Consider the following 13,363-nt stretch of genomic DNA (forward strand, 5'->3'; position numbering starts at 1 on the left):
ATTCAGTAATACAGTACATGTTAACAGCTGTCACAGGGTTTCTACAGGTACCAGCCAGTGTTGTTTTCGTCAACATTGACTAAAACGAAAATATTTAGTCGACTAATTTTTTCATGACGATGACAAGACCATAACGAGCTAAAGACGTGTCTAGGGAGACTAACACATAATGAGATGAATGGCTGTTTTCGTCTGACAAGACAAGAACGAGACGAAAATGTGCAATAGTTTCCGTCATGTGTTCACAGTGTGTGACATTTCATGTGTAGTTAGCCTGCATCACAGCAGGTTGTGTCTGGTTGTGTCACTCATGTGACGTGCTGCACCCCCCCAACTCACTAATGTCCTCTACAGTCTCGCCATTGCTTGTTTTGAAACACATGGTAAGGTTTGTTTTCTTATCTTGGCAAGAGAGAATTTGCAATGTTGCTTTAGCCTTTAAAGATCTGTGCTGAGTGATCATCACACACTAAATGTAACTTGTAGCGTTAGCACAGCATTTACGTTACGTTAGCAATACAGTTCGTAGCGTCCAGGTGGGTATAATTAATTGAAAATAATGTACAGTTTTCCTGCTGAGTGTGTATTATTACCAATTTGGGGATACATTTTGGAGTAAAACTTGAATTTTACAAACGAATACATTGAATAAACCTCGACTAAAACTAGACAAAATTAGAGTTGCCATAACCATAAAAAAAAATAATAATAAAAATAGACAAACACGTTTTGAAATGACGTAAATATGACTAAAGCTAATAAGTATTATCGTCTAAAAGATTAAAACGGAAATTAAAAGAGCTGCCAAAAACTACACTGGTATCAGCAAACCTCATTTAATGCCACTTTATACTAATTTAATGCCCTTGCCCTATTGCAGATAGTTTCACAAACAGAAATTGTAAGTACAGTTGTTTGATTATGAATTTTCAACCGATAATACCGATATATTTGGTCGTGGACATACAGTGCCTTGCAAAAGTATTCGGCCCCCTTGAACCTTTCAACCTTTCGCCACATTTCAGGCTTCAAACATAAAGATATAAAATTTTAATTTTTTGTCAAGAATCAACAACAAGTGGGACACAATCGTGAAGTGGAACAACATTTATTGGATAATTGAAACTTTTTTAACAAATAAAAAACTGAAAAGTGGGGCGTGCAATATTATTCGGCCCCCTTGCGTTAATACTTTGTAGCGCCACCTTTTGCTCCAATTACAGCTGCAAGTCACTTGGGGTATGTTTCTATCAGTTTTGCACATCGAGAGACTGACATTCTTGCCCATTCTTCCTTGCAAAACAGCTCGAGCTCAGTGAGGTTGGATGGAGAGTGTTTGTGAACAGCAGTCTTCAGCTCTTTCCACAGATTCTCGATTGGATTCAGGTCTGGACTTTGACTTGGCCATTCTAACACCTGGATACGTTTATTTTTGAACCATTCCCTTGTAGATTTGGCTTTATGTTTTGGATCATTGTCCTGTTGGAAGATAAATCTCCGTCCCAGTCTCAGGTCTTGTGCAGATACCAACAGGTTTTCTTCCAGAATGTTCCTGTATTTGGCTGCATCCAGCTTCCCGTCAATTTTAACCATCTTCCCTGTCCCTGCTGAAGAAAAGCAGGCCCAAACCATGATGCTGCCACCACCATGTTTGACAGTGGGGAGAGTGTGTTTAGGGTGATGAGCTGTGTTGCTTTTACGCCAAACATATCGTTTTGCATTGTGGCCGAAAAGTTCAATTTTGGTTTCATCTGACCAGAGCACCTTCTTCCACATGTTTGTTGTGTCTCCCAGGTGGCTTGTGGCAAACTTTAAACGAGACTTTTTATGGATATCTTTGAGAAATGGCTTGCTTCTTGCCACTTTTCCATAAAGGCCAGATTTGTGCAGTGTACGACTGATTGTTGTCCTATGGACAGACTCTCCCACCTCAGCTGTAGATCTCTGCAGTTCATCCAGAGTGATCATGGGCCTCTTGGCTGCATCTCTGATCAGTTTTCTCCTTGTTTGAGAAGAAAGTTTGGAAGGACGGCCGGGTCTTAGTAGATTTGCAGTGGTCTGATGCTCCTTCCATTTCAATATGATGGCTTGCACAGTGCTCCTTGAGATGTTTAAAGCTTGGGAAATCTTTTTGTATCCAAATCCAGCTTCAAACTTCTCCACCAAAGTATCTCGGACCTGCCTGGTGTGTTCCTTGGTTTTCATAATGCTCTCTGCACTTTAAACAGAACCCTGAGACTATCACAGAGCAGGTGCATTTATACGGAGACTTGATTACACAACGGTGGATTCTATTTATTATCATCGCTCATTTAGGACAACATTGGATCATACAGAGATCCTCACTGAACTTCTGGAGTGAGTTTGCTGCACTGAAAGTAAAGGGGCCGAATAATATTGCACGCCCCACTTTTCAGTTTTTTATTTGTTAAAAAAGTTTAAATTATCCAATAAATGTTTTTCCACTTCACGATTGTGTCCCACTTGTTGTTGATTCTTGACAAAAAAATTAAATTTCATATCTTTATGTCTGAAGCCTGAAATGTGGCGAAAGGTTGCAAGATTCAAGGGGGCCGAATACTTTTGCAAGGCACTGTATTTTGGCTAATTGTACTGTCATTACCCACTGGATACTTTAATAATGATAAATGTAACAACTTCAACTTCAGTTATGGAAAGTGCCTATATTACACAACTATATTTATTTATCCAAATAGAGCGTTCAGTTTTTTGGATCAAGTGCAAAGTGCCATTAAGGCACTGCCATATCACACATGGCTCACACAGTGCCTCTGGCTCAAAATAACAAAAAATTGAAAAAGCTTCACTACAGTGAATGAGGTATGTAATGAGTTTATGATTAATTATTTTTCAATCACTTATTGTTCATTTAATTTTTGCACCATAAATGCAAATGGTATGCTCTCATAACAAATCCCAGGCATGTTATTTTACAGACATCTAATGGTCAATATGCATAAATGCTGTGGTAGGCTGTGATCAGCCCTTGAACAAAGGCAGAAGGCTTTTACATTTAATTTGTAGGCAACATGCATACTGGCTCAAAACCAATAATGAAAAAACTGATGTCGATATGATCCAATATGATTTTAAAATGTGTGTATCAGCAGATATTATCAGGTCGCCGATACTATCATATCTCCTATCCCGTAATGATCTTATGTCCTCTTATCTTGGCTACCCGGTAATATCAGACAACTCAAATAATGAAAAATAAGTTTCTTTGTCATGTTTACATATTTTTCATTGCCTCAAACATTTAGTTTAATGCTAGGCCTGTCGCGATAATTTTAGTGTGCGATAATTTATTTCATAAATTATTGCGATATGCGATATTATTGCACCCCCCTCAATAAAAAATAAAATAAAAATTACAATAACACTGTGAGAATACAGTATATATTAATAGATCATGTACACCCATTTAAATGCAATAAATGTTTACTCTTAAATTCAAAAATACTTTTTAGGAAAAGACAACAATATTAATACTGCACAGAAACACAGAAGAAATAAAATGTGTTTTTTAAGAAAAATAAAATTCCACTTAATAATTTAAGCATCTCGGCAAATGAAAACGTTTCCCCTCATAGCTTCTGCTATGGCGTTTCATGTGTAATACAGTGGTACCTCTACATACGGAGTTAATTCGTTCCGGGAGCTTGTTTGTAAATCGAAATGGTCGTATGTCAAGCAGGATTTTCCCATAAGAATACATTATAATTCCAATAATTCGTTCCACAGCCCAAAAACCCACACTACATCCTAAATAAATACTGCTGTTACAATTGCAAATAGCAGTTACAAAGAGCAAAACAAATAAAATATGAATTAAAATCAGAATAACAATATAATAATAGCAATAATAACAATAATACAGTACAGTACCTGTAATTACGTAACGAATAGGCTTCTAATGTGGCGGACTTTTTTTAGTGTACCTGAACGCACCGCGTAATGTGGCAGACTTTTTTTTTAGTGTACCTGAACGCACCGCGGGGCTGACGGTGAGCAGGAGAGCGCTATTTTACTTTCTGTTTCGATCCTGGCGTCAATAGCAGTGGACACTCGGCAAGTTGATGGAATAAATGATTTGAAACCTGACGAAGCTGGCGATTTCTTAGGCGATGTTACCACAATAAGAACTGTCACCTTAACTTATAAAGACTGGCGAACGGAGGGGGACCGCCACACCGGCCGAGATCGGCATTCTACGACCCAGTTCATGGATGCACACTTATATTTTGCTATCACTAACGTCTTCATTTCAATGGTAAGCGTCACCTTTTCTTTTTTTTTTTGTCCACCTGCACTAAACTTAAACTGCACTAAACTAAAAACAGAACTAAAATGCATTTTGCGTAGTTGGTAACAAGGAAGCCGAACTTTTAACAGCACGTCAGTCGCATGCGCGCACGCAGGTGCACGCGAGGCGATAAATCGCAGCGGAAAAATTATCGCCTTCATTTTTATTTACCGTGCGATAAATGGAATTATTGCATATTGCGACAGGCTTATTTAATGCTTTTTAAACAAAATCCATTTAATGACTTTTTTTTTTTTTTTTTTAATAACCCTGTGTCATTTTACATTCCAAGAGAATTTTGTTTTCAACATCAACTGTCAATTTGTTGCTACCCTATCTAGCCTAAGGTATGTGCAAGGACTGGTGAAACCTCGGTGACATGGGGGGCAAAACATTCAATACCTAAATAACAGCTCAACTGCACTGAAAACAATTTAATATATGTGACAAGAACTCAGTTACGCAAGAAAAAAACAAACCTATTGGAAGGCAGAGGATTTTGAACAAATGTAGGAACTTTTACAATTGAAAAGTGGGGTGCACAACCACCTGTGGGATTCTAATGTGTGAAGTTATTTGATTTGCAGAATGTTTTGTTGTTTTGTATTGTCAGGCTGTTATAAAATGTGTATAATCAATAATAATATTGGGAGGGTAAAAAAAATAATATAACACATATATGCAGTATACATAGGCTAGACAAGGGTTTTAAATTCATTTCTATTGAATGTGCAGATACCAAGCATTACAGAAATTATATTATTATTATTAGAAGTTATACTTGTAAGCCACCGTATAAGTAATTTAAAAAGTGATGGTATTGTTGGCAATACAGGTACAGAGATCCTAGGTTTTTTTTAAAGCTTCTACTCATCATGTACGAGAAGGCATTCTCAGTTATCGCTATAGTGAGTTTTACATTGCATCTTATTTTTAAGGGCCGTACCATGTTGTGTTCTTCATACAACTATTTATTATAATGAATTTATACGGTGCCTTCCAAGAAAGCCAGCATATGCTGGTTCTTGCATCAGCAAAACCACTACCAAAATACGAAGAATCCCTGAATTCATTTATGACTATGATACTGAACACCAGTCCTCAGCTTGCTAGATTCTCTTTTTCGGCACAATAGGCTCGCTCAAGGGCATAGGTTTACATAGGGATGGTAGGGACACAACACTACCAACTTTTCAGGATGCTCAGATTGTCCCCACCAACTTTTAAGCAACCTTATTTGCATTATATAATGACTTCAGTTATATAGGTAATTTAGATTGCCTTCCCATATGTTGTAAGGATAGAATTGCGCCACTTTTTCACTATGTTTAGACTTACATTTACCCCTTTTTACTTGCTGAATGTGTCGGTCCATTTTTTCCCCCCTAAAACGCACATTTGACTGGGTGATGACTTGATGCCCCAAACACACACACTCACAGCACCAACAGAAATACAACATGTCAACAAGATACAGCCTCCTCTGCACCCTTAAAAGAAGAGATTGAAGTTTTTTCCCCCGGCCAGCAGCAGCAGCAGCAGCCACAGTAAGTAATGTAAAAAACAAAACAAAAAAAAACATCAATGTTGTGGAGGTGGGACACATGCCACAAGTCCGACCTGCATCAGAGTTAGCATAGCGTAAAACTGTGTGAATTTGCTAACCTGCAAAACCCGAGAAGGAAGCCACTTAGAAGTGTCCTCCTGTATGTTTTCTACCGTTAACAATTAAACTGTGAGAAATGTAGTAAACCGAGCTTTCCCTACTTCTCCCTAATTTTCATTTTTATTTTATTTTCGGGTCTCAAAGCAGCTAAAAGGAGCTTTCATTTTTTTGTCCTGCTTGTGGACAAAAGCAGTAGTGTTTCACCTGAAGGAAGGCTCTATCTTTATTTTTGCTATTCCCTGACTAAGAAGTTTTTTTCAGTTATTTATTTCAACAGGCAATGTTGAGCACTCTTAAAACAAATGTTTTGCAATCCTGAATAGTTAAAAGATTATTTACAAGTTTGTATTTATAGTGTATTTATACTAATATTAGGAGTGGGAACCTCTTGGTACCTCACGATACTATACGATTTGCGATACAAAATTCACGATAACGATCTGACGATATAACGATTATGAATACATTGGTCAGGAAGTCATTCTAGTTTATTCTAAAAACAACTAATACACACAAAAACAAGCTTCAGCTGTGAATTGGAATGAGTTTATCACTACTAGACGTCCAATCCGTTTGAACTGGGAGGGTGTTCGCTGCCACCCTCCCAGTTCAAATGGATTGAATGTCTCTGGCCCTCAGTGGCAGCCAATGCCAGGCAATGAGGTAATTTTGGCCCATTTTTTGCCATTTACCTGTTGATTTTCAGTTACTTCCTGTTGATTTTGGGGTATTTTATGGGTCACTTACTGTTTGAGTTACAGAACAAGAAATGACCTGGGAATCACCAAAATGAATAGTTAGTGAATCAAACTCAACAGTAAATGAGCTGTAAATGCCCTAAAATGAAAAGCAAGTTACCTGTAAATGGCCTGAAAATCAGACAGAATGAATGTGAATGCTCTGGTTTCGAATGAACGAACGTTCCCAGTCTAAATGGATTGGGCGTCGAGCACCGTCAATGCAGCCTTAGAGTTAACTGAGACACTGTTATGGTGGTAGATTTTGGTAGTAACTTTTGGTTCATTTTTATTTTATTTTTTTAGACATTGACACCTTTTTTTAAACGATATCTCGATTCTTGGCAGGAGCCTGTCGATAACCTTTTGAGATACAAAGTATGACGATATATCACCATTTCGATATTTTGTCACACCCCTAGTCTAATGAGTCTTATGGCGCCACTGCCAAATAGTGTTACCAAATACCGGTACATACCTGTCAACCCGAGGCCGTTGGTAATCTTACAAATAGTGGCGTATGCCCTTACAAATTGGTGACTAATCTTACAACGTTGTATATAGCGTGCAATATGAAACAGAAAACTCAATTTTAAAAATAGGAATTTATTGGTTATATTGTCACATATTACCTGGTGCAATCTGTTCTGCAACGATTAATCGATTAACTCGAGTATTCGATATGAAAAAAAATATTTGAATTAAATTTTGCTGCCTCGAGTATTCGTGTAATTAAATTGGCTTTGTAATGGTTTGTTTTTGTTTTTTAAAAGTGTTTGCATTTAGTTGTATTGATTTGGGTGGCGCCATTGTAGGCTGTTTACGGCAATACGTGAATGAGTCGTACCGCGAATCTGTTAATTGCGATAAATATTTTCATGTGATTAATTTTAAAAAATTAATTACCGCCCGTTAACGTAATAAATTTGAGAGCCCTACATTTAACAAACCAAAATAAATGCATTCATTTGGAATGAAATGCATAACTCATGCTACAACAACCTAACGATATACTGGCAAGCGGGGTGGCCAGTGGGGTGGCCAACCAATTTACAGGGGTGGCGCCACTGATCTCGGCTCCCCTGTTCGCCATCTGTGTTGTTGTGGAGACGACTTCCGACGCGGAAGAGTGACGTTGCTCATTAAGAACACGTCACGCAAATAAACAAATCTGATTTGTCGATTGATTTTGTACTTGCTCGAGAGGCCGTTAATGGGCTGGGTCCCAGACTATCTTCTCAGTGTTTGAAAAACACAGGGAGAATAGTCTGGCCGTGCCAGGCAAACACTGCCCTCTAGTCTGCCTCGTTTCATATGGTTGAAATCAGCTGCTCCCTGTTAAGACCAACATCAGCTAAGTTTTTGTTTGAGCTAATGTTTTTTTAATGCATTTGTAATTTAGTTTAAAGGTATATTTAGCAGTTTTTTGTGGGAATATGTGTTTGAACTATTTGTTAAGAGCATTGTAAAAAACGTTGGCATTTTATAGCATTTAAACTAGCGGACTTTTGCAATGCAAGTTAGTCAATTGTTATTTTGTTGCACATACATCCTCATTTATTAATTTTTTTTATACCATTTGAGGCTCAGGTCAGGTATTTAAATTTTCTATGTTCCTTATCAGATTACTTGATTATTCGAACAAACTCAGGGGTGTCCAAACTTTTTGCAAAGGGGGCCAGATTTGGTGTGGTAAAAATGTGGGGGGCCGACCTTGGCTGACATCCTTTACGTAGAACAATATATTTAAGTAAATTTTAGCAAGCCAATCTGTGTGTCACATTTGCTTATTTATTGTTATTTTTTTAATTAATAATTTGAACAATCTCGCAACTAGCCTTTGTGGCGTTCAACTCTCAGGATCTTGCTGCTGTGAAATTAAACTAGCTTCAAGTTGCTTCAATTTCTCGCTGCGTATCTTCCCTGTAATCTTGTCGTACATGTCAGCGTGTCTTGTTTGGTACTATCGCCTCACATTGAACTCTTTAAAAACAGCGACTGTTTCTTTACAAATAAGGCAGACACAGTTGTTGTGTATTTTAGTGAAGAAATAGTCCAATTTCCACCTATCCTTGAAGCGTCGGCCGTGGCAGTCAACTTTTTTGTTGTTGTTGATTGTTGCCATTTTAGAAAATTGGAAGTTAAGTGTCACAGGGAGTAACGTTGCTTAGAGCAGGGGTCCCCATCTGCCGGGCCGCGGACCGGTACCGGCCGCAAAGAAAAAATAATTTAATAACGACCGCATTCTGGCCGAATTAACCTTGTGCCCCTGCTTAACACACCAATATCTCTGTCTACTCTAGATATAATACTACGGGATAGATTACAATGTTGTCATAGAAGTCCATTGATTGGACTACTAGTAGTACATCTTGTTTGTGTATATAATATATTTATGTGCGCTTGTCCTCGATAATAGCGTATTACTAGGCCGCGGCGCAGCACATTTGTTCCCGGAAATAATTAGCCCCCACACGAGCGAAGATAACAGGAAAACAGACGTCTTTGGAAATATTTTTACGGCGAAAAGGATATTTTTACGGCGAAAAGGGCACCTGATGAGCCCACAACCTCGAAGACCCACGAACTGCGAAGGAGTGGATTCGTGATCTGTTTGTGAATAAACAGAGAGATCGCAAATGACGGCGACCTTATTAAACGGACATTTGAGACAACAACTCTACCGAGTTTCTGGATTAAAGTCATTCTGGAATATCCTGACATCGCGACAAGAGCGTTGAAAACCTTGCTACAATTTCCAACATCGTATCTTTGTGAAGCGGGCTTCTTAATTAATGTTTAACGATAAGGTGAAGTCGTTAATGGTGAGCGCGGTGTTTAGCTGTTGTGTGAATCTGAGGAGAACTTTTCTACAAGTCCTTCCATGATCAAACGTAAGTTAATATTCCTTCCTTTCAAGAAAGTTTGTAGTGTTTACTTTGGAATCGCTGCATTTGTGCATTTTGCCACCATGTTTAATGTTACGCGCATGCGCAGAACCGCATCGTTGCAATTTTTGATGGGTTGCAAAATTTGTCAGAACACCGGTCCGTGAAAAAAAAGACCCAAATAACACCGGTCCGTGGTGCAAAAAAGGTTGGGGACCCCTGGCTTAGGGTGCTGCTGCCTTTTAGTGGGTAAATGAGGAGCAGCATTTAATGTGTAAGCTACTTCATATGCTGGGAGCAGTACTGCTGACCAATTTATTAAGTCTGTGTGCAGGCCAGACGTTATTGATGTTATGACAGAGGCTGGGGGCCGGATGAAATTTGACCACGAGCCGCATTTGGCCCCCGGGCCGCACTTTTGACACGTCTGAACTAACTAGTACATCGATCAATCGACTGCTAAAATAACCGATAGCTGCAGGCCTAATCACGATACATCACTATTTCGATATTTTGTCACACCCTTAACTGCCAGAGTCTCACCTTTGACACTTTTCCTGTTGACGTCGGCGCCTCTCTCCAGCAGGTACTGCGCGATCTCCTTGTGTCCCTTGTAGCAGGAGATCATAAGACAAGTATGCCCGTGCCTGTTGGCCACCTCCAAATCGGCCTTGTGCTCCACAAGGTACTTGACGATGTCCAGGTGGCCGTCGAAGCACGCCGCCCGTAGCGGCGTGGAGTTTGTGAGCGTCGTGCTGTTCACGGAGGCTCCGTGGCCAAGCAGCGACTGCACCACCTTCAGGTGGCCGGCGGCCGACGCAGCCCATAGCGGCGGAGCGCCTTCGATGGTCTCCCCGTCGAAGTTGACCGAGCCGCCGACCTCGACGGGCGCCCGGCAGCACTCCAGCAGATACTCCACTAGGTCCAAGTGACCGTAACGGGAAGCCATGAGGAGCGGCGTGGCGCCGTTCGTCTTCTCGCCCATCAACTTGGTCACCTCGCGCACATCTTTGTTCTCCAGGAGCTTTTCGAGCAAGCGAAGCTTCCCGTCTCTGGCCGCGTTGAACACCGCTGTTTTTAAATCCATGCTGGGCTTCGTGGTTACGAACAATGGCGAGGGGAAGGGGGAATCCCCGGGGATCCCCGCGAAAGTTATGTGGTAAGAAGCAGGTGGACGGGAAGCCTTTTGTTTACAGCTTAACTCGAAGCAGCTGAGTCTTAGTTCTTCGCTTAAGAAACCGAACGCCGCGCCATCATCCGTTTCGGACTTCAACGTCAACTGCTCTATTTTTAACGCTTTGTCCCTGGCTCTCCCAACTTCCTCGAACTAGCCAGCTAGCCCAACTAGCTTGGCCTAGCCTCGCCTCTCTCCGGCTCCCTTTTCTGGTCCCTCGCTCGAAAACTCACCGCGAGAATTTTTTTCCACCACCCACAAGCACGGCCTCCGTTCGAGCTTCTTCCCGATACATTACTCATGTGATGTAGAGAGAGGTATTCCCCCGAGGGCAGGGCTGGTTACGAAGGAAAGGGGAAATCCACCTCCAACGCAAACAACAACAAGCGTCTTATCGGAACCTTCTCCGGAATCCACTCTCGACGACGTTTGCCACCCTTTCACTCGACGAAAAAATAAAACGAGTTGGCCGATAAGTAAATCGGTCGCGAGTGACCTACGTAGAGCTGGACAATGATCTCAGCGCCGAAAAGGAGCGGGTGTTCATGTCGGTGAGGTAAACAGGGGAAGGTGGCAGTCCACCCACGTCCTCGCCAGATGATCACGACTTTGGTTGTGTCGAAAAGCAGAGCGCTCCCCTTTTTCTCTACTCCGTTGGTGATTGGCGCTCCGTGCGTCCAACCGCAGGGCGGAGAGTACACCGAACCAGAAGCCTCGTAGAAGAGAGTTCCGACACGCCCATTGTACGCTTTTACTTCCGGGTTATCGCAATTCATTTGAATGGATGGCTGTCAAGTACAGTGATCCCTCGTTTTTCGCGGTTAATAGGGACCAGAACCCGCCGCAATGAGTGAAAAACCGCGAAGTAGCCCCCCCCAAAAAATATGGCGGAAAACATTAAGGTGACTTGATGTTCCCCTCTGAGACCCCCAATTTGGCCAACTTTAAAAATTGTCCGATGTGCATATGTGATACATCATTGGAAAGCTTAAAATTTCAATTTTCTGGAGGAAAAAAAAATTGAACAGCAGGGCATTTTAAAACAAAAATGTTTTTTAAACAGCAAAACCCTATCTGGAGGTGAGAACACGCGAGAGCAGAATTACAGACGCCATGACTTTAACGATATATTATCACGTACTTACCTTGTTACGATCCAAAAACTCCATGTAGCATGTGTCACTGAGTGTCGAGACACAGCTGTGAATTGCCACAGCTGGATTATTGGGGGGATTTTATGGGTGAACAATGGTAATATAACAAGGGTCGCGATGCAGAAATCGCAGACATCAAGGAGTGGTCGAGATTTTCTTTTTCATATATTTACTCTTTTAAACGTTTGGGGTTTTTTTTTCAATTTTTTTTGTATGGATGGAGTATTTATCATCTAACATATCTGAGAAAATGTGACAGTAACAAAAAACAAAAAAAAAATTCAGCGATAGTTGATATCCGTGACTTTTTTACAGAGGCCATTTTTTTCATTGGGACATAATTTGTTTAAAAGTGTAAAATATGTGAGTGAATAATTTTTTAAAAGTCGTTTTTCTTTTTTAACAAAATATGGGACATCAATTAAGGATTCTGAGTTATGAATGAATGAATGAATTTATTGTCATTGTCATCATCATCATAATCATTGACAGTTTCAGAGTGTGGAATTTGCCCGAAAAAAAAAAAAGACGATGACAGACAAAGGAAAACGGGAAAAAGCAAATGCTTATCGATACCCGTCCTCCAACAGCCCGGGACGCACAGTCTAGCATGTTTGTGTTACAGTCCAGTTATTTTCAGTATTTTTTTTTTCTTTTTGTTTTTTTGTTACTCACATATCATTCAAGTCATTGATTGCCATGGAATTTCACATATTGTCAATTTGAGTGGGTTCATTGTATCAGTTGATGTCCAAAATGTATTATTAAATTATGTATGTACAGTGGGGAGAACAAGTATTTGATACACTGCCAATGGGTTTTCCCATTGTCAGTGTATCAAATACTGTACTTGTTCTCCCCACTGGATGGATGGATGGATGGATAGATAGATAGATTATTCGAAATGTCTATCATTTTTAGCTTAGAATCATTAATTGATGTCTAATATTTAGTTTAAAAAAACGACTTAAAAAAATTATTCACTCGCATATTTTAAACTTTTAAACAAATTACGTCACAATGAAAAAATTAGCGTCTGTAAAAAAGTCAAAGATATCTACCACATAACTATCGCCTAATTGTATTTTTTTCATTACTGTTGCATTTTCCCCAATATTTTAGATGATAAATAATCCGTCCAAACAAAGAAAAATTGAAAAAAAAAAAAAAAAAAACATTTAAAAAGGTAGATATATGAAAATGAAAATCTCGGTTACTCCTTGATGTCTGCGATTTCTGCATCGCAACCCTTGTTATATTACCATGTTTCACCCATAAAATCCCCAAAAATCCAGCTGTGGCCATTCACATCTGTGTCTTGACACTCGATGATACAGGCTACATGGAGTTTTTGGATCGAAACAAGGTAAGTACGCGATAATATCTCGTTAAAATCATGGCATCTTTAGTTCTGCTC

General features: G+C 39.9%; 1 protein-coding gene across 1 annotated transcript in view; it reads right to left on the reverse strand.

Annotated features, from left to right (window-relative positions):
• fem1c (fem-1 homolog c) overlaps positions 1 to 11,483 on the reverse strand; it is a 36,594-nt gene extending 25,111 nt beyond the window's left edge. Inside the window, exon 1 of the mRNA XM_057831961.1 lies at positions 10,162 to 11,483. Within this exon, the coding sequence (XP_057687944.1) occupies positions 10,162 to 10,705 (544 nt within the window). The 5' untranslated portion in view covers positions 10,706 to 11,483. The remainder of the gene's footprint in view (positions 1 to 10,161) is intronic.
• Positions 11,484 to 13,363: the final 1,880 nt, after the last annotated feature.

Source organism: Corythoichthys intestinalis, chromosome 3 (genome assembly GCF_030265065.1).
Source record: "Corythoichthys intestinalis isolate RoL2023-P3 chromosome 3, ASM3026506v1, whole genome shotgun sequence".
Classification (NCBI taxonomy): Eukaryota; Metazoa; Chordata; class Actinopteri; order Syngnathiformes; family Syngnathidae; genus Corythoichthys; species Corythoichthys intestinalis.